Here is a 21545-nt window from a genome sequence, read left to right as displayed (position 1 = left end):
ATGCATGAGCTATTTTGACTAACATGCAAACTTAGATTACAATGATAAAGCTGAAGTTAATCAATTTAATTTACTTGTTACAGTGCTTTGTCCTACACAAGTACTGCACTGCATTGGCTCCTGCAGGAGGAATGAAGGAGCACAGTCCTTGTTATTAATATTCTCAAATGAAGATTCAATTATTTCTGTAGCCTATAATAAAGCTCTTGAGTTTACAGTTTCAGCCAGTCCAGTAATGTGCTAGGACAAAAATCCTGGTTTATGCCAGGGAAATGCATGTTCTGAATTTTCACTGAAGAATTCTGACTATATTTCAGCAAAGGCCCATCATTTATTTTCCCAACAATAACCTTGAAAATTAAAACCAGACTCTGATGGATTGGAGCTATTGATGATTTTCTCTCTGCTGTACAGCTATTTACAAGTATCACATTTAGAGCCATGAAACTCTTCGAATACAGATCTGTTTATATCTTAAGAATATACAGAATCCTTCTTACAGCAAATGACACCCAAGTACACACATAATCTTTGACTCAATCGGCAAGTGCTAATAATAGAAATTTTAAGGACTTGTTTTCAATAATTGGAGTCTAGCTTGAGATAAACTCCATGTATTAAAGCAAAACACTCACCTCAAATGGTTGTGGGGTTTGTGGGTTTTTTTTAATCAATCCTATTTTAGAAGGGTACAATTTAATCCAGTTCCATTTTTTTTAGCAAACTGGCACACTATTTGCTTTTGCAGCTCAAACCTGACCGTATGGTACGCCTTTATGGTAACTCTCAATATACTCCAAACTGCATCCTTGGGAATACTGTACTGCTCTTGACAGGAAAATACCATTCAGCTGTATGAAACCTCACTTTCTAAATAAAGAACACCATGGTTTCAAATGGCACTGATTATTAAACTAAGGTTGCACTCCTATTGCTAAATTGAGTTGTAATTATGAAGCAGAATTAATAACCAAATTTAATGAAAATCCCATTACGATGCAGCTTAACAAATCAAAGCTGAAACTGCTGTAAGTAAAATGACAGATAGTCACAATATAAAGGCAATACTACATTTAAGTCTATTTCCTCAGCTTTCTCAGAAGAAAAGTTAACTCCAAAATGCCATTGCCTCTCCCCCTACTACCAAGCACAAACCTAGAGACAGACCCACAGAGAGAGCAAAGTGACGAGGGAGGTTCCTGTCTGGCCTCAGGGCTGCATTTGACCTTGGTGGATCTCACCCAGGAACTGCATTCATACTGGTGAGGCAGAATCAGGCCCTCCAATGTCAGGTCATCAATCCTGCATTAGTCCAGAGGGTACGAAAGTCAAAGAGACTACTCTTGGGAAAAGAGGGAAGTTATTCCAAGATAAAAGATTTTTAATTCCAGTGGGTTTTTCTTCTTCTGATCCATGTAGTATATCATAAAGAAAGTTGTATTTTTGGGGGGTTGCATCTACTGGGATTAAAATATTGAATTGTGCCACAGATGAAACAAGAGAAATGTCTGATCTACCCCAAATTATTAGGAATTGCCCCAATACTTATTAGGAATATATTCATCCCAGAATACACATGAAGTCAAGCAGACTCAAAGGGAAAAGCTTTACTTTTACTATGAAACACTGATGAAAGACTTGAACCAATTTCTTTTTTCCCCTCCATTTAGCCTACTCCTGTACAAGAACTGCAATACTGGTAATACATTAAGGATTTTTGAAACTTCAACAGAAGAATTCTTAACCACAAGATAAGAGCTGGAAGGCAGATGGTTCTTTGCAAAATTATAGAGCTACCTCTCAAAAGTATGCAAGCAGGTTTAATGTTGACTGCATTGCTGAGATACAGTAATGTAATATAGATGGTGCGCGGAGAGAAGAAAATTATTTTGAATTCAGGTAAAGAATAAATACATATAATCCTCTCCAAAAATCAGTGCATTGCTCCAACATCTGAATTCAAGCTGAAGGTAGATTTCTAATCACAGGAATTTCCTGCTTATAAGGTGCAAACCAATGTATGCTAATAGTCAAACGTTTCAGCTCTGGTGTATTGTGTTCTGATGAGTAAGAATCTTGTACTATTCATGTTTTGCAATAATTTCAGCTCTCTGTCAGTAAGAGAGATTCTCTGAATAATGTATGTAGTGCAAAAGAAATGAACAGAGTTTAAATAAAACATGCAAATGGGAAGGGGAAAGAAAGCGGACTACCTCCAAACTGATATAGATCAGATCAATTTTGCTAACCTGAAACAGAGTCTATCTGCTTAAGCAACCTGCTTCAGATGCATTCATAATCAGAATAAAAATACCAATGTTCTGGGCCTGTTAAAAAAAAAAAAAAAAAAAAAGGGGCATATATAACCATTAGAAGATAGACACTAAATTGAATACACAAAATTATACTAGTTCCAAAAGTACTCCTCAGTGAATATTTGGATACATGTTTTTATTGAGTGAAAAGAAAAGAATATGCAAGTCTTTCCAGCGTTGCAGTGCGTTACCTGCTAATATGCATAATCCTTTGAAATAGTCCATTTACTGTCCCTAACACATGCGGTGGGCCAGGCCCTGAATCTTCACAAGTAACCTCTGCAGCAGAGGGAAACAGAAATAGAGGCAACTGGTCATGTCTCAGAGCTTTACGCTTGAACTCACATGAATATTCATTGCAGTCCAGCAGCTCCAAGGCTTTTGTACTGTATATTTGGGGACGTGTGCGCCGAGTGATTTCTACACAAATAGCAAGATCCAAAGCCGCTGTTTCACAGCAGTTCAGCAAAGAGTTATCATTTCATATTGCCGTGAAATCACTTAATTCAGAGCTGATGGTGGGGGTTCTTTAATTAGGTTAGAAAATCTCACACATCTGCGCTTCAGAAGCCTCTGTCAAGCCAGCAAATTCAATCACATGGAAGCCGGTGTCCTCCAGCTATCAGACAATTGATTTTTGCAGGATTCTGCTCATATTTAGCTTAAGGGACATGTGATATGTTCATTCAGTTGACAGTCAGTTTGCCTACATTTCATTATGAGAAGATTTGTTGTTTAAAAAATATTCTTCAGTATTAAAATGTTTAAAAAAAGAAGCAGCAGTCAGAAAATCGGCTCAAGACTGCAAAACGTGAAGCAAACACAAACTTAAACTAATACAAAAATACATGTTGGTTTAAGTGGGAAGTACAGACCTAAATAAGGCCTGTAGGATTAGGCCTATTTAATACAGGCACATACAGAATTATATGAACATACAGTTTTACTTTCCCCCTCTTTCTTTGCCTCACCTCATACTGTAAAGATTCATCATCAGAGTCATTAAACTCTTTGGAACTGAACCCGGGTTTAGTTAAAAACAAACAAACAAACAAACAAAAAACACCAAGAAACACACACAAACGATCAGGTTATGAATCACTATCTCTATAAATGGCAGCAAACATAAGGTAACAGGTCTTCCTCAGTTAGAACAATGCAAGGTAAACATAACCTAAGGTGGCTGCAATGAGAGAGGAGAATCTGCTGCAAATAGTCTAAAATGAGGAAAGTTTTGAGCAAACCCTTTTTACATCTATGGTGTTAGCCTGACATAAAGAAGTGGTTCAATTTTAGACAATTTTAAATTTATGCAAATCAGAATTAATTCACTAATGCTGGAACGGAAATACTGTGCAATACCCTTAATCCAAAAAGTAACAATAGCCTCGGAAATTATTTGGCAGAACTGGATGCGTAGGCAGAATCTAAAATAATTGACTTCACCTAAAATTACTGATTTCAATATACAACAATTTTAGTCCCCTCCTCTTTCACTAAAAATGAAAGTTTAAAAAAGCTACTGTGTCATTTGTCTTCATGGAATATATAATCAGTGCCTGCAAAAGTTAACGTGCATTGTAGTATTTTCTGAATGAACTGCACCTGCATAGATCTGATTCCTTCCAGTTTCAAAGCACCTTTTGAAATGTTTTCTCCTTATGGAATTTGGTAATGATTTTCATGCTAACACAACTAATACATTACTTAATATAGAATTCACACTTAATGAGACATCAATCTTTCCTGTATAAATGAATGGAGCCATTTTGGCAGCTCAGAAGCTTTTCCTGTTAAATAAGGTGGCAAGGTCATCTGAAACTTGAAGTACCAAAGACTTGTAGAATAAATTATACATGGGAGCTGCACAGTACATTGGATGTTTACATATTAAAAGTGCCACAGAGATGGTTGTGAGAAAGTGGAGAGAAACATGGTACGTATTTTAAAGGCACAATGAACACTGAGACCTTCAGTATGTTTCTATTTTAAACTTGCTCAGCGATGTGGCTCAGGGTGTCTACTTCCACAGGCAATTCACTCTTGAATGAAAAGGAGGGATTTGAAAACTTAAAAGCCACAGAGGAGAGGCCTATAGAGTCCTGAAACATGACCACCAAAGTAGTAATACTACCACAGTCTTCAGCTTTGCCACACTAGCTCCCACTGTCTTACATAATAACATGAATTCCTTTTCATAAGACAGACATACATGAAGATAAATAGAAATAATGCTTTGCTACTCTCAGAGATTAAGCAATATCCAACATGTGTTCTAACCACTGCTAAAGACCTGAGGTGATTTAAACATAGGAAGTTCGGCTAATTATACTTTGGTAAAAAGTAAATGTTATCTCATTTGGTAAGGGCATTTATTTTTCTGCTTTCCTCTCATGGTGTGTGTTTGCAGGTGTGTGTGTGTATAAAATATATAGTGGGAAGAGAATATTTGTTCCAGTTGAGGTGGTCTGTGAAATCAAGTAGATCAGATACTAACTTGATTTGGCACCAATATATGGATGCATAGAGACATATCCACAGGATGTATGCATTACGAGATGATAAGAGACATTTACAACCTAGAATATAAGAGCAGGGCTGCCTCAAGTGACATCACCAGATCAACTGCAGCGTCAACCAACTCAGATATATTATCCTGCACACCACTGCTTCCCTGTCTCCTTTCCAGCCATTAGAAAAGCATTTGTAAGCACAAATATTATCGTACATTTTCAAATACATGCAAGACACGCCACACGCAAAAGCAAACAAGAGTAACTGTGGGGTTTATGAACTGAGCGAGACATTCATAATTTTTCTTTACAACAACAAAATTCATCTCCATAGAAACCAGGAAGCAAGAAACTACAGTAATAACACTAAAGTAAATGTCACATCAGGTTAGTCAGCAGAAGGCAGGAGAAGGGATTTTGCTCCAGTTAGAAACTATCAAGGATTGCTGCCCCTTTTGCATTTCTGCAAACAGTGTCTATACTGAAGACAGACTTACTGATGTGTTTGCAATGCAAGGTAATGATGTGGTTTCCAGTTATTTCCAGTGCAATTTACGTGTAAGGTGGTCAGATCAATGGCATGTTTACTTACAGGCATTTGTTACAGCGAAGCTGTTAGCTGTTTCAATGTTGTCTACATGAGGAACCAAATTAAAAGGTGCTTCGGATGCATTGGGGCTGGTGTTATGAAGAAAAATTGCTAATCGAAAAGCAGTATATTCCTGATCTGTGTTCCTGATGAAGAGACCACCTACAAAAAAGCAGGAAAAAAAAGCAAAAAAAACAAAGGAAGCAGGGTGAATTATTTGCAAGCTACTTACTATCTTGTAACAGCAACTGTCTCCCAACGCTCACAGTATGGCAAGTCCTGAGACTTTAATGGATAAGGAACTATTCATATTCATAATCACAACCGCTGCCTTTAAATCACTGTCCTCAATCGATTTTAACCTCCCCCTGATGCATTCATGCTTCTTTTCCGACTTCTCAGTTTCCAGCCTTCATACATAAAGACCCAGATTTGTCATGATTACAGTGACCTTTTAAAGTGTTTAGCCTCCATCTCCCTGATACCGAACACACTGGTAAATCAGCTACTCAACAGCCTCTTACGTTAAGTGGCGGGCTAATTAAAGGGAACGATGCTTTCTGGATTAAAAAAAAAAAAAAAAAAAAAAAAGAAAATACCAAGTCAGTGTAGGATAATCTGCACTGAACGGGAATATAATGAACTTTGCTCCTCTGCAGCCATGTGCAGGCAGGGAGCAGCTCAGCTTTATTAGCAGCATCTTTACAAGTCCACGAGAAATGATGCAGTGATGGAGCTGAGCTGGAAAGCATTCAGATAGCTGCGTCCCATCCGAAACACGTCCGAAGGGAGGGAAGCACGAGGCTACGGGAAAGGGGTGAGGATGGGGCACTGGACTACAGGGACAGACCTACAAAATCCTAAACTTTCCAACTACGAGAAGGAAAAAAGCAGTGTTGCCTTTTACCCCCACCCCTGCCAGTTACCGCAACCTCGAGTGCACATAACTCGCCATCCCTCTGGGAGCCAGAGAGAAGCTGGGGGTGTCGGAGGGGGCTGAGGCAGCCAAGGGGCATCAGACCCGAGCCTCTTCCTCCCCTACCGACCCTGCACTCCCTGGAGCTGGAACGAGTTCTGCAAAAGACAAGCACCCTCCCTGCCGCACGCGAATGCACGCACACACACATATACACACACACACACACACCCCGGCACACATACACAAATACACGCGGATTTTTCGTGAAGGCAGGGAGATGGGATGGTGTCGGTGGAGAAATCTGCAAACGCCTTCAGAAGCCTCCTTTCAAACTCACTTTGAACCCCTGGACACACGCACACAGCCCAATGCAGCGCTTACCTATTTGCACACTGCTAGGAAAAGCTCCCATTGCTAGTCCCCAAAAGCCAGAAAACAACAAGACAAGCTGTCTGCAAATTATCCTCATCTTCTCTTTTGCCTCTCTGTCTCGCCTTCTCCCGCTCGCTCGCTAGATGCTGCTCAGAGAGGCATTGAGGACGAGGTGGCTACAAACAAAAAGCAAGAATTAAAAAAAAAAAAAAAAAAAAAAAAAGGAAGGAGGAGAAAAAGAGAGATTTCCTCCTTTCTTTTTCTTTTTTCTTTTCTTTTTTTTTTTTCTTTTCTTTTTTTGTTTGGTTTTAGTATCTGTTTGCTATTCTCTCCCGCTCGCTCTCTGCCTCTCTCGCGGTCGCCGCTGCCGTTTCAGCAAGCCATCCCGCCGCGCCGGATTTTTCCCGCAGTCTCCATCGCCGGGGAGCGGTTTCTGTCCGGCTGCAAATGTTGCACATGCAGAAGATGGTGGTGAGTTTGGCGGCGGGGGGGAGCGTCTAGTGGCGGCGCGGCGCGGCGCGGGCGGACATGCGCCGTGCGCCCCCCCGCCACCTGCACCGCCGCGGGCGGGGGGCCGGCGCGCGCGTCCGGCTCCGCGCCGCCCCGCGGACCCGCCCGCGGACCCGCCGCGCACTGCAGCGCCGGCGGTCGCGGCCAGGGTGAAAGGGCCGGTGGTTTTGCTTGCGTTTTGGTTTGGGGTGGGTGTTTTGGGTTTTTTTGTTGGTTTTTTTTTTCTGCCGCTCGCACATCGGCGGGCGCGCAGCGGCGCGGAAGTTTGTGCGGCGGGCTTAGGGCGAGAGGGGCCAGGCGAGGTCAGTGCCCCGGGCTCTGCGCGGGAGGCGCGGCCGCTGCAGCCCGTCGCTCGCGCTATTAAGTACCAATTATTATTAATGAAGGTGGCAGGGCGTATGTGCGTGTGCTGAGCTGCTGCGGAGCTGGGGGACGCGGCTGGGCGGGCCTGGCACCCCCCGCCCCCGGGGGGCGCTCCGACTGACGGGCAGGGCGGAGGGCTCCGCGCCCCGCGCGCTCCGCTCCGCTCGGCTCGGCACGGGAGGAGCGGGACCCCCTCCGCGCTGCCGGGGTTTGCGGCAGAGGATGGAGCAGAGGGACGCGAGCAGGGAAGCCAGCGCTGAGCGCTGGTGGGCACTCATGCCAAAAGGAGAGAGAGCGAGTGAAAACTTCGCTGCCCCTATGCCGATGCCTTTTCTCTTTGGTTTTTTTTTTTCTTTTTTCCCTTTTTTTTTTTAGGTGGAAAAAAAATGGATTATTTTTGTGCCTAGACCCTTTTTGGTACCTTCGGATTTCTATTTCCAAGCCTTGGAAGATCCCCAGCGCAGCTGCCAGAAGTCTGGGGATATTGCAGTTAATAATTAAAAAATATATATAATAAATGGTAGGTAATGAAATCATCCAACAGTAGCTGTATGTCAGAGAAGGGAGCTTCTAGTTTTTCGTGTGGCTTTGCAGAGAGAATTCTGTCAGTCACAGGGAATGATTTGAGCTCCAATAACTTAATTTTAAAATGTTAATTGGTAACATGAAAGAATATTGAATTTTAAGGTGAACTTTGTGGCTCTGTGTTCAAACACACACATTTGCTCCAAGGCCACAGTTTTGCCTGCTTTCACTCGGGTTTACTTTCTTAGTTTATTACTGCATCCCGTGTCCCCATCCTCTCCTGTTTTGGGGTGAAAGACACCCCCTTTACTTGCTGCAGAGGGTGACAGTGATTTCTGAAACATGATTGTGAGCTTCTTGGCATCAACCACATACCTGGAAGAGCAAGCAAAGCACACTGAAAGCAGATAGATAGATATAAAAATAAAAATTAATCTGCATGGGCATGTGCAATGGTGTGTATAACTGTGTGTGTTTGGGAGACTCTGGAGTTCCTGTAAATAAATTACTCCTTGAGAGATTTCTTGGCAGATCAATGGCAAATGGACTTCACCTGCATTTCAGAATACTCATTCCTTTATTTTTCAGTAAGTCTTCTGCTTCCCTTTACTTTCCCTCCACGTATTCCCATCATTCCTCTGAATCTGCAGGCTTGTGCTTCCCATTATTTACCCATGCCTTTTTGTGACCTCTGCTTTTGCTTTTGTTTGTCTTTCTTTTCTTCTTCCTTGCCTTGCCTCCTTATCTCCCTAAATTCTCCCCACAATTTGGTTCCTCCTTTCTTCCATCCTTTACCATTTAAGTTTTTTACTTCGTAAATCCAAGTAAAAAGTAATGACAATGGAAGAATATTTCCATTCCACAATGGCTGGCTGGTTCTTCACCACTAGGAGTAAGTGAACTTGGAAACGGGTAAAATGTTTAGTTAATTTGATGACACATACTCATGTGAATTCATGCCAAATATATGTATAAGATTAGGATTTTAGACATATGTCCATTATAGTGGCACAGCAAGTTACTGCCTACTGACTGAGCTGAGGAATAAGCTTTGGTCTTTTTCAAATATAATGGTAGCATGTTAATTTAAATTTAATTTGAGAGTCCACAAGAAACCATGTCATGCAGTGGTCTAATCTGATCTGACCAAGAGTCTCACCCAGCAGTTCCTACATCAAGTCTGTAATTTCTTCGGAGTTTGAACATGCATTTCAGTGAAACATCCAATCTTGATTTAAAGACTTCAAGAGACAGGAAATCCATCACTTTCCTGGGTGAGTTTCTCCAGTTCTTACCTCTCTAATTTGTTAAAACCTGCATTTGTCTTACCTTGGTTTCTGAGGTTGACTATCAGATGTACCCAGTATTCCCTGTAATGGTATCACTCGGTGCTTTTCCCAGAAATAATCCCATCCTCTACTTGATACTCCCCTGCTCAGACATCTCAGGATCATTTCTGCAGCTATGGAAAGCGGAGGCAAGAAGTGGGAAGAGGCCGCAATATCAATTGTTTAAAAGGCACAAGAGTAAAAGAAAAGAGTTGCAGTGTCAAAGGGGAAAAAATCCCACTTTGCTAAGTTTTGAGAAGTGAATGGCAGATGATGGGGTAATTAATAGCAAATTATATCTTACAGAAAAACCAGAACAGGAAAAGTAATATTAAATTTGGAAGGGAAGAAAGGTAAGAAAAGATTTTAGTTTCAGTGCTGTTCTGGTGGGTTAACCTCGTCTGACTGCTGGGTGCCCACCGAGCTGTTCTCTCACTCCCAACAGGACAATGGGAGAAAATAAGATGAAAAAGCTCATGGGTCATGATAAAGATGGGGAGATCCCTCACCAATTACTATCCCAGGAAAACCAGGCTCAACTTAGGGAAAATTTATTTGATTTATTGATAATTAAGGATAGAGTAGGATGGTGAGAAACAAAAACAAAACTATCAACAACACACACACACACACACCCCTCTTACCAGGCTAAACTTCACACCTTCTTTCACGACTCTTCTCCCTCCTCCCCTCCTGCAGTGCAGGAGGATGAGGAATGGGAGTTCTGGTCGTCTCTGCTGCTCCTTTCTCCTTATGCTTTTCCCCTGCTCCAGCGTGGGTCCTTACCATGGGGTACTTTCAGGAACAGACTACTCCAGCGTAGGCTTTCCATGGGCTGCAGTTCCTGACAAAACCTGCTCCTGCGTGGGCTCGTCTCCGCAGGACACAGCTCCTGCCAGAAACCTGCTCCAGCACGGGCACTCCACACAGGCTGCAGCTTCCTTCAGGCATCTCCACCTGCTGCAGTGTGCAGTTGTTCACAGGCTGTGATGTTAGTATCTGCTCCACCATGGTCTTCTGCATGGGCTGCAGGGGAAACTCTGCTGCAGTACTTGGAGCACCCTTCCCCTCCTTCTCCACTGACCTGGGTGTCTGCAGAGCTGTTTGTTTCCTGTTTTTCTCAATCCTCTCTCGCGCAGCTTATGTGAGCGTTATTTACCCTTTCTTAAAGGGGTTATCACGGAGGCACCACCAGCATCACTTGATGGGCTCACCTTTGGGCAGCAATGGGTCTGTTTTGGAGCCAGATGAAATGCTCTGTCCCAGACAGTGGCAGCTACTGGTGTCCTCACAGACAGACGCCACCCTTGCAGTGCCCCCCCTGTCCTTGCCACATAAACCCCATACAGCTGTACACTGCCAAGCAAGAGGAGACTGGCGGGAGAGGTTTTGTGTTTTCCTGGTGGCTGCTGGAGAGGTGCTGCATGAATGCACTTCTGAACTGGGGTCCCTGCCCTCCCCTCAGCCCAGTTCCTCTCAGGCAGACTGTGACGGTTGTGGTAGGTGATGATGTGAAGGAGGGACAGATCTCCAAGTTCCGCAAAGAATTATTGTAGAAATTAAGAAAATTCTGAAAAATATTTTATGGAATGTATAAGGTGTATGGTGGGGATAGACTAGAGGGGGTCTGCAGAGAGACTGCTGGTTGTTGGTGCCGAATGCCTGCTTTGCCTTAGGGCATGTAACAGCTGCTGTTGGTCTTGCCTGGAGGCCACTGCTACAGAAGACTTTAGAGCAGCAGCTAAGAGGCTGACTATCTGCTGCAGCACCTGAATGAATCCTACTGCAGAAGATGCATTAATATAATGTTTTTTCCCTCTGGCAAGGATCGGAAACCTTTGGCTATTTTCTTGATCAGATAGTCTTGTGCTTGGACTAAATGCATTTATGAAAAGAGCCTGCAGGAACAGGAGGAATATGAGAAGATCTGTGCTAGAGAAGAAATGAAGACTGTGTGTTAGCGAGGAGGAAAGAAACTGCAGGGAAGATACCAGGGGCATTCACCTTACAGGAATCCCAGAGGAAAAGCCGGAGATGAAGGAGACAGACACTGTGCACTGTGGACATAGTTTGTGATGCATTTGTAGCGATAAATATCCACATGCTGAAGTAGCAACTTCGATTCATATTTATATGTTCTTGCATCCAAGATGCAAATCCCAGCTACAAAACCTATTAAAAAGGCATGTCATTATGTGTCTGGAGACATGTAACACTGCAAGGGAGAAGAGGACTTGACTGAGAAAGGGGGAAAGTGAAGCTGTGCTTGCTAATTACCAAGGATAGCTGAAGACAATTGAGTACAGAGTTTGCAGGTGCACCAGGGCAGTGACAGCATGAGACAACACCCTGACCCTGGCTTGTGTGCCAGTGCTACTAAATGAGCTCCTTCAGAGTAGTCCAATGTCTGCGCCACAAAGGCTCCCCATGGCACAACCATCTGGGCACAAAGTTGCATCCCAAAACTGGATTCAGCATTTAGTCTTGCTTCAGGTGCAGTTCTCATTGCAGCTTTCACTGTGTGGTCACTGAAAGTGCTTCAGCAATAAATACATGATGGAAAAAAACAATTGACTCAACACCCTGTCCTTTCTTAGTCCTTTCTTGCCTTATGAAAGGCTGTAGCTCACATATCTGTCAGATAGATCCATTAGACTGTAAACTCTGGGACAAGGCTATGTCTTTTGTGAAGTGCTTAGCACTTCTGGGCAATAAAAAGTAAATAAAATACAAACCATTTATGTAGAATCTTTTACACTCCACCCTTTGGCATGGTTTCACATCACCTTTTGAAGTGATACCAGCAGTACTGGCCAGATTAGCAGTGCACCAGAGCAAGATACAGTGTCCTTTCAATAGCAGAACTCATTTTCAGGAAATCGCTTTATAGTGTTTTCTCGCATTTTCATTCTTACTGACTTATTTTTCATTCATCTAAATTTTGGGGTAGACAGAACAGGCAATTATTTATTTTTAATAGTACTTCTCATTAAGAGTATTACATTGATACTGAAACAACTGTAAGACAATGCACGTGTCTTTGAATTTGTTCATCCACTGGTCCCACTCCTTTCCACCATGCTGTATGCTAAGATCATTCTTTACAAACTTAACAACCTTAAGAAATTAAAGTGATATGGTAAGAGACCTTGACCATGAAAGGAGAGGTTGTTGTGGTCATCCTGCAGAGAGCAGAAAATCCTGATTATACTTTAAATCATGCTGATACCAGTTAGGATTATTTCAGTTTGAGAAAAATGTCATAACACTGATACAATTAAGAACTGCCATATTAAGTTAGACTTAATATCCATTTAGAACAGTATCCTATGTCTAACATTAACTGATAGAGGTTTATTAGGGAAGAGTATGACAAGCTGAGCAGTCCATTATTTAAACTTGAAGGGACTTTGGAGATGTTCTTCCTTGCTGAGTGTTCTCAACCGCTGACAGCCAGGGCCTTAAGGTTTATAAACTGAAGATTTCATAGAGATCTTTGTTTTGAAGAGTTGCCTACAGTTGTTATTTCCATATATTTACTTCCAGTGTCCACAGCATCCTATGCAAATAAGCTTTATAATCCCATTCTAAGAAAGTAGTTTATTTGTTTTATTTTAAACCTTATTTTATATTGACCATTCCCTGGCACTCCTCTAAGAAAAAAAGAGGTCAAAATTGCTTACCATGCCATATCACCCATAGTTTTGTGTACATTCATAATAACACCCTTCAGTAACCTTTTCAGTCACCTCCATCTACTCGGTGCTTCTGTATTCTATAGTCTATACTATGTATCAGTCCTCCTTGCCGCTATTCTCTCTGCTGCTTCTTAGGGCTTTCTGAAAGATAGGACACACTTTTTCAGGTGTAAAACTGGTTTCTCTTTTACTCATTTCCTTTCCTAATCATTCCTGAAATGACATTTCCTTCTGAGCATGCAGACAGTGTTTTCAGGAAACTATCCACAAAGACTTCAAGATCTCTTTCCTGAATGATAACATCTAATTGAGAGCTATTTAGAGCTATACACACATTGTGTATATATAGTTAAGGTTATTTTTCCCATGTGCACCGCTTTGCATTTTTTTGATATGGAATTTCATCTGCCATTTTATTGCTCAAACAATTAGTATTGTCAGATTCTTCTGCAGTATTTCCCAGACAGCTTAGGTCTCTGAGAATTGATACAAGAGCAAAATTGGAATCTATGCCCTTTAAATTCGATCTCATCTTCGTTACATTTTTAATGGTGTAATAGGTTTCTTCTGACCCAGATTTATAACCTGGGCTGCATCATGGGATGTACCTGTGAAAGTATAAGTTTGAAGCAATGTTTCTTTCCTAAGCACAGCTTATTGCAGTAGTAAATGCCAGACAATTCTGAAGGATGGGGCAATTTCCTCATCAGTTAGAGGTGTGTGTGTGGGGAAAATGCACCAACTTAAATGCACTGCACCTGAGCCCATCTGGTCCTGTTTATACAGAGAAAAAATACCAACTTTTGCTAATGCTGGCTTCTGCCCATCAGTTATAACCATTCCTGAATTTGAAGTGAATTTGAAGCTTGTCTTCTAGGTACTGTGAGAGTTAGACCAACTGTCAGTATGTTTACATGAAATAGTGTTTAAAATAAGTGTACTTCATTCCCATTTTTATACTTACTCATTCGAGTACTTTTCTAAAGTAGCAAAGGAAGGGTTCCCCTGGGTATATTTGAGATGTCTGGCTGGTAATCACCCACACTGCTGAGTCTGGCCAGCTGGTCATTCCTTGAAAGGGAGGGTACAGGTTAAGAAGGGCTAATCACCCAGAAGTCCCTCTACTATGGACTGGAGGCATGCGTATGTGCTTTCTGAATCCCGCACTACTTAAAAAATTGCCTTTTTAAACTGGGAGGAGGATGTTGATTCTACATCTTATAAGCAAACAATAACCACAGTAACACTACCACCTCCCCCCGCAGTTGAAAACTTTGTGGTGAAACTGAATTCAGTGTGGAATAAGATGGGAAGAAACCAGAAGAAAATCATTAGGACACAGAAACTCAACTTAGATAATGAAAGATATTTAGAATGTGAATTATTAAGAATAAAAATTGTTTTCCCCTATACGAAAAAGGCGGTTTCTTTGGGTTCTGGTGAGGGGAAAAACTAAAACACGTCAAAACATCACAATATTTCCATGAAAAAAGTTAAGCTTTCCCACACAACCCTTTCATTTTTTTGCCAACAGTTGATGGAAAATATTCTTCATTTTCTTACCAGTTCTCATTAGACTGTTTTGTCACAACCTGTGTGACATAATATAAGCACCAGAGCGGGGGAGATGTCAGAACAGTATAGAGAATGGCATCTGTTCACTACCCAGAGCATCCTGCTGTATTGACCTAATTGTCATTTCCTGTAAAAAAAACCCCAAAGTTCACTTTTGTTTGAAGCCGGTAGTTTTTAACTTTTTCTCTTGTTCACCTTCCTAGCACTGGCACCCATGTGGAAGGGTGAGCTGGTTTCTCTGTGGCTTGTGTATGCCACTGTCAGAGAATCACCACATCAGCTCCAGCTGCAGAAGCGTCAGTATCGGTGATGCTGGATGAGCAAAAAGGGCAAGTCTGAGTTCCAGATGTAAAGGGAGAAAACTGATGGTGAAAATGCTGAGAAGAAGCCTCTGCCCTGCCTTTTAAACTCATGAAGTGAAGCATATTTGATAAAAAAATCTTTCAAGCATAATAACTAGGAAACCTTCAATTCCGTTTCTACAAAATCATACTTATAGAATGTAACTGCAGTTTGATACACTGAATTGCTCGTAACAATTAGTTTTAATGAGTTTTATTGCCAATAACAATGATACTTTTCACCTATGGCTTGTGATCTCATCTTACCTTTGCCAGTTCCTAACAGATTCCTGTCTGCATGTCTGAAAGGTAAATATGCTGCCATCCTACCACCTATACTTTAACGTCAAAGCATTAGTTGCTTACGTGAAACTGCTTCTCAGCTATGGGGAAAAAAAGATCAATCCATCCAATGCTTTTCTTAACTCTCTCTCCCTCTCTCCTGCCCCCCTCTCCCCTGCCCCCCTTCCCCATTTTCTACTTAATTTTACATTAGTTAGAGCTTATACAATATTGCCTGTATTAGAAGATGCATTTTCAGCCCAAGGTTTTGGCCTTTCTATATTCAAACTTGTATTATTCTCTCTACAGTAGGGTTAAAATTTATCTCGAATAAATCTGTATGTTTTCCTCAGCTCTAGCTCGCTTCCAGCCCCCGTCCCCCACACCACAAAAGATGCAAACTGGATAATTGGTGCCATTGAGCTAGCCATGTACTATGTGTTTGCAGAACTAGAATCTGTTTTCCTAGAAAATCAGAACAGTCTTTGATGCCATTAAGTGCTGTAAGCATACCTGGTATTTAATCAGAAGTGTATGTTCCTACAAGTATTCTGATAGTCAAGACATGCCTGTTTTTATCCAGTTATTTCTGCTTTAAAAAATGCATAATGAAGATGTGCTAGCCTAACAAACATCAAGGTGGGTATATCTGTTACATTTCTAGGTGAAACGATAAGAAGCAAATCAGTGCTGTAATGATCTCATCTAGCACTAAAATCCCTTAAAAGCAATTAATTATAAAGCTGTTGGTTTATTTAATATTTAATACACAGTGATTCATACTCTGTGTAGCTAGGGATTATTCATAGAAAGTTTGTTTGTGGAGCATCTTTTAAAACAGGTCAGATTTTTTCCTAATCATTCATGTAGATATATTTATAAAAAATATCCAAAACACATATTATGGCAACTTTCTCCATTTTTTTGCTATGCTGAATACCAGTGTAATCTGTAAGTAAGCATAAGGGAAGCAAGGGTACCTTTTGGGAAGGAAATGCTAGTTTGCAAAAGGGTGAAATATCTAACCTTATGTCACATAGAGCACTGTATTAGAAAATCCATAAATGGTCCTTGCTAAAGTACATCATGTGGTCATTAAATTAGAAATGCAGGGATGGAATAGATTTCCAAAGGTTACATAGTCCAATCTCCTGGTGCTGGGGAAGGATCAAATACACTAGAGCTTCCCACAGAGATTTTTTGTCTGGTACTTCTTTGAGAATTTCTGCTAAAACACTTTCTGAGGCTGTCCTGTTCAAGCTTTTTTTTTTCTTTCACTTTTTTCCTTAATATATGACCTATATAGTTTTTACTGCAAGTTAAACTGCATTCTTTTTGTCTTTCTTTCTTGTGAACAACTGGTAACAATTGATCATTCTCGTTCCTATTAACAATATTCCATATCATTTAAGATTTATTAAGTCTTTATCTGCCTAGACTAAAAGAAACCCTTTTTCTACAGTCTTCCCTCATTGATAATGTGTTCTGAGCCTTCTTTTTCTTGCTGGTTTTTGCTGCATTCTTTCCAGAGTGACTACACCTGTTGTGGAGTATGGCACTGAACACTGCTAACACTGCTTCAGCTGCATTCTTCTTGGAAACAAGTAGAAGAAAATGATACCCACCTGTATCTTAGCTGCAAAATTCATGACACCACAAGATTTTCCCACCCTTCCTTTGCAGTAATACTGCACTGTTGATTCACTGGTTATTTCTAATACACTTAAATTTGCAGGTCCTTTTTCTTCATTTGGCATTTTAAGTATTCATTTCTCCTTACCAGTTACTGTGCTCTGAACTTTTTTTTTTTTTTTTTAATTTCTCGTTTATGTCTTTATTATGACAGTTTTGAATTCTGAAGTTGTTCTCCAGACTTCTATAACCCTAACACATCCTGGTTTCATCTACAGATTTTATCCATTTACGTTGTAATGCATATTTTTAATGAAAATATTGAACACAGTTGGCCTGGAATCTCTGAGGGAACCAGCCTGAAAGAAAATCCCCATATGGAACTGATAACTTCTTTGAGAAGAGCTTTTCAAGCAGTCACACAATGTCTTTGTGTTGGGTTTTTTTCTTCATCTAGATGACATTTCCCTCATTTTCCTGTGAGAATTTAATATGCAAAAATATTAAAAGTCTTACTGTACTCAAGATACAACAAATTTATTCTTCCTCTTACTCAGCAGCGTGGTTAAACCTCAGCCATCAAGTAAGCCCCACACAGCTGCTCGCTGACTCCCCTCCAGTGGGATGGGGAGAGAATCAGAAAGGTTAAAGTGAGAAAACTTGTATGTTGAGATAAAGACAGTTTAAAAGGTAAAGCAAAAGCTGCACACACCAGCAAAGCAAAATGAGGAATTCACCACTTCCCATGGGCAGGCAGGTGTTCAGCCATGTCCAGGAAAGCAGGGCCTCATCATGCATAACAGTTGCTGTTATTGTTTTCTAAGACTATCCCCTTCTAATATGACATCTCACATGTAATCACTGATGCTTCAAACACAGTGTTATTTACTTCGTTATGTGCTTGGGGGTAAATTTAACCGGGTCATGGACACTTTATAAAACATTTAGAAATATTAGATATTGTGTCTTAATTACTAAAATTCAGATGCTGTCCTTCAAATAGTTTAGAAGGTTTAAAAGCAGCTTGAAAGAATCACCATCATAACACTGTATTTCAAATGATGTTAGTGGTGTTTGAAATAACAAAAGCCTGTTTCACACAGCTAGGCAGGACACCTTTAAAGCTAGTTCATTGCAGTTCTTTGGAAATATCTAGGTTTTTGTTCCTTGCAATGTTTTCCTTATCTTGTAAGGTAAGGAGCTAAAGAAATAGTTCAATAAAGTAGTATTTCAGGAAGAATCTTGAGAGGCAGGAAGAAGGCAGCATAATGCCCCAGGTGGAAAGTTTATTACTTTAGAGGTATTTTGAACATACAGGTTGCATATGCACCTGACACACTCAGCCTGTGTAAACTTTGCTGAGAGTTTTTACATTCCGATCAGGTAAACTTCCAGCCAAATACACTCATGAATACAGAAGTAATTACTGAGCTCTAAGGACACGTTGCAATGACATTATCATTTGTCAGCAGGATACCAGTGACTGCTGTCATGGAAAATTTACATTAGCATCTTTGTTAAATAGTCTGTTTACTAGTTTCTTAATGACCTGCAGCAAACAATGATTCGAACTACTTTATGAAGTTCAGCGTGGCAGGCTGTGGTTGTGCTGAATGTATTTTCATACGTTAATGATATTAAGATAGAATCAACAGCAGCTGTCATGTCATATGCAACCAAATCATCTGTGAGTAGATCTAGGTAGCAGTCATTTCTGTGATGCTGGTATAGGTTAAAGATACCAAGTATCTTTTTGAAATGCAAGTAGCTGGATACCTGTGCCAGCATGAAGCGCAGGGAGGGCTATTAAAATACATCTTATGGGTTAGGAAAAGCAGGACTTTAGCAGGACTAAGTCATTCACTGTAGCATCCAGTCCATACCAGAAGCTTCTGGGATAGCAGTGTAGGCAAATTGAGACATATATGGTTTTCTGTGTAATTACATCTTAAAAGATGGTCAAGAAACACTGAAAAGTGCTAAGAAGTTTAAAAACTAACTATTCTCTTGGATTTCACTGGCAATTTCCTGCTAGTCAACAGCTGAGAATTTAGAACTTTCTTTTTAGCTGTCAGAAATGATGCTTTGATCTGTAATCAAATATTTCTGGAAAGAAGCCAACTAATTGAAAAAATATACACAACATGCATGGTAATACATACATGATAAGATATACACCGATAATGAATGACAAGTACTACAGGTATTAAATATTTGTGAGAATTATTTACCTGAGATGTCTACCAGGTTTCACAGATGAAAAATTAGACTTAAGTCTGTTACTGGGTACATCAGATAAAAAGAAAATGTTTCTTGAAAGGTCAGTGTGAATATATGAATGTATATTTCTTTATCAAACAAATTAGCAACTTTATCAAATATAATAAAAAAACACTCATCTAGTTAACTTGAAAGTAAACAAATTTCATAAAGACAGATTTCTTAAAATGTCACTTTCATAAAATAATGGCGGATGGGGGTCATAGTCTGTCCATAACAGCTCTTCTCTGCTGCTCCTTCCTCCTCCCACTTTCCCCCTGCTCCAGCGCGGGCTCTCCACAGCAGCAACTTTCTTTAGGAAATACCCACCTGCCGTGGAATGGGGTCCTCCACGGCTGCAGTGTGGGTATGTCCTCCATCATGGTCTCTTCCGTGGGCTGCAGGGGAATCTCTGCTCCAGTGCCGGAGTTCCTCCTCCTCACCTTCCTCACTGACCACGGTGTTCACGGAGCTCCTTATCTCACTTCTTTTCCTCACCCCTCACACTGCCATGAGGCTTGTGGTCCTTTTTTTTTTATGTACCACTTCCCAGAGGCTCCACCGTCTTGGCTGAGGCCCTCAGCTGTGCCCTGTGGTGGGGCCGGTGAAGCCGCCTGGAACTGGCTGGAACCGGCTGGACCAGCCTCTCCTCACAGCGACCCCTGCAGCCCGCCAGCACCGGGGCACCGACAGCGGGTATGGGCAGCGTGACCAAGGCACGGTCGGTGACAGAAACCGTGGCGGCAGGTACCATCTCAGAAATAGGTGTCGGTAATTCTTCTATGCGTGTCCATCTATGCCTGTGTGCTTGTCTGTCACAGCTTACTAGTTCCCAGCTCATCACTCAACAGCATGCAGAGAATGTTAAAAAGAAAACCTGGAAGAAAACTTCTGACGTGCACTTTGGCACACGTTTGAAGATCAACAGGAAGCCGTTTAGTAGTTTTATGAAGCAATATAGGAATGATGCTATTAACGTAAGAATCTGTCATTCTATGTTACTTACTGGAAAGGTTTTTTGGGATTTTTGCTAACAGTTCTTCACTCCTTTCATTTTTAAGTTAAGGGTTTGTGTGTGTCTGCATGTAGGTTGTGCTGAACTCTACAGCCAGTAAAATGCCTGAATCCCTCTTCATAGCTTCATCATCACACCCAGTGGGCTTCTACTCTTTTTTCGATTATTTTGCCAACTTTATTAGATTATACAGAACAAATTGTTTTTGAATGAAACTGATCCGAAAGCATAATGTCTTTGCATTTATTATGAACAATTACTGCGATTCCGTGTGCACAAGATGAAGCGTCTCCTCCACCTGCACCCGTTACAGGCTGCCTGGCAGTGCTGAGGGTACCAGGAGCGCTGAGCAGTGCCGATTTCCACATTCAATGTTTTTTTGACATTTTTGGAATTTTGGCTACAATATAACCCCAGAAGGAGAAACAGCAGCCCTAGAGAAATGGTGCTTGATAGTTCATATAAATGCATGTTATATATATTCAAGGGCACTTAATGTGGCAGACTATTTAAAATTCAGTGTTTGCTAACGTTATTGGCTAATTCATCGTTGCAGTATATTCATCGGATCTCTCCATTTCCATAAAGGTTCTTGTAGGTGACAATGGGTCAAAGTTTGCCACTAAATATTTACCCACTTGTGTCATGACTACTTACTAAGCCAGAATAATGTGGAAAATGTTCAAAGTAGTTGTGTAATGACAGTTTATGATAAATAATGTATGTCTAAAAAGGAACAAATTTTAAATCACAAATGTGGCTCCAGTTCCTTGATTTTCACATTTTTAAGTGCTTGATTTTACTATTTTAGCTGCATATATGCTAAGGCTTTTCTTCTTGTGTAGCACAGCACTTAGAAGGAAGTAAAAAAGCTGCTCCATCAGGGTAACTACTGAAAAACTGATAAAAAGATTTCTCCAGCCTCACTATTGCTTACTTCAGAATTATATTAGAAAGTGTATTTGTCTTTTCTTAAATTTTCCTCATAATGGTAAGTGCCTTTTAAACACATTTATATATACACCTATATGTAAAAATGGATCTTTCACTGTTACCCAAAACCAGTGACATGATTAAAATTAGAGAGAGAGAGAGGGAGAGAGAGAAGAACAAAATATTTCTTGAGCTCTAAAGGAGCCAGGAAGCTTCTGAACTTAAATTATAAGCAGGTTTATCTTTAATAATTGACTGACATAAGAAATGTATGTTTCTTTTTTTGGCATGAACAAGCAGGTTTCTGCAGAAAGTTGCTGGAAAACTCACAGCATCTCGCAGGAGCAAACTTAATGTAAGTTGCCACACAAAAAAA

At 40.8% G+C, this 21545-nt stretch overlaps 1 protein-coding gene across 3 annotated transcripts in view; it reads right to left on the bottom strand.

Annotated features, from left to right (window-relative positions):
• The window catches only part of GRIA4 (glutamate ionotropic receptor AMPA type subunit 4), a 240641-nt gene extending 233749 nt beyond the window's left edge, over positions 1–6892 (bottom strand). For all 3 annotated transcript variants that reach the window (XM_037377767.1, XM_037377768.1, XM_037377769.1), the window contains exons 1-2: positions 6718–6892; positions 5421–5579 (exon numbers count right to left, since the gene is read on the bottom strand). In XM_037377767.1, the coding sequence (XP_037233664.1) occupies positions 5421–5579; positions 6718–6805 (247 nt within the window). In that variant the 5' untranslated portion in view covers positions 6806–6892. The remainder of the gene's footprint in view (positions 1–5420; positions 5580–6717) is intronic.
• Positions 6893–21545: the final 14653 nt, after the last annotated feature.

This window comes from Falco rusticolus, chromosome 2 (genome assembly GCF_015220075.1).
Source record: "Falco rusticolus isolate bFalRus1 chromosome 2, bFalRus1.pri, whole genome shotgun sequence".
In the NCBI taxonomy this organism is placed as follows: Eukaryota; Metazoa; Chordata; class Aves; order Falconiformes; family Falconidae; genus Falco; species Falco rusticolus.
This window is presented reverse-complemented; position numbering and strand designations above follow the sequence as displayed.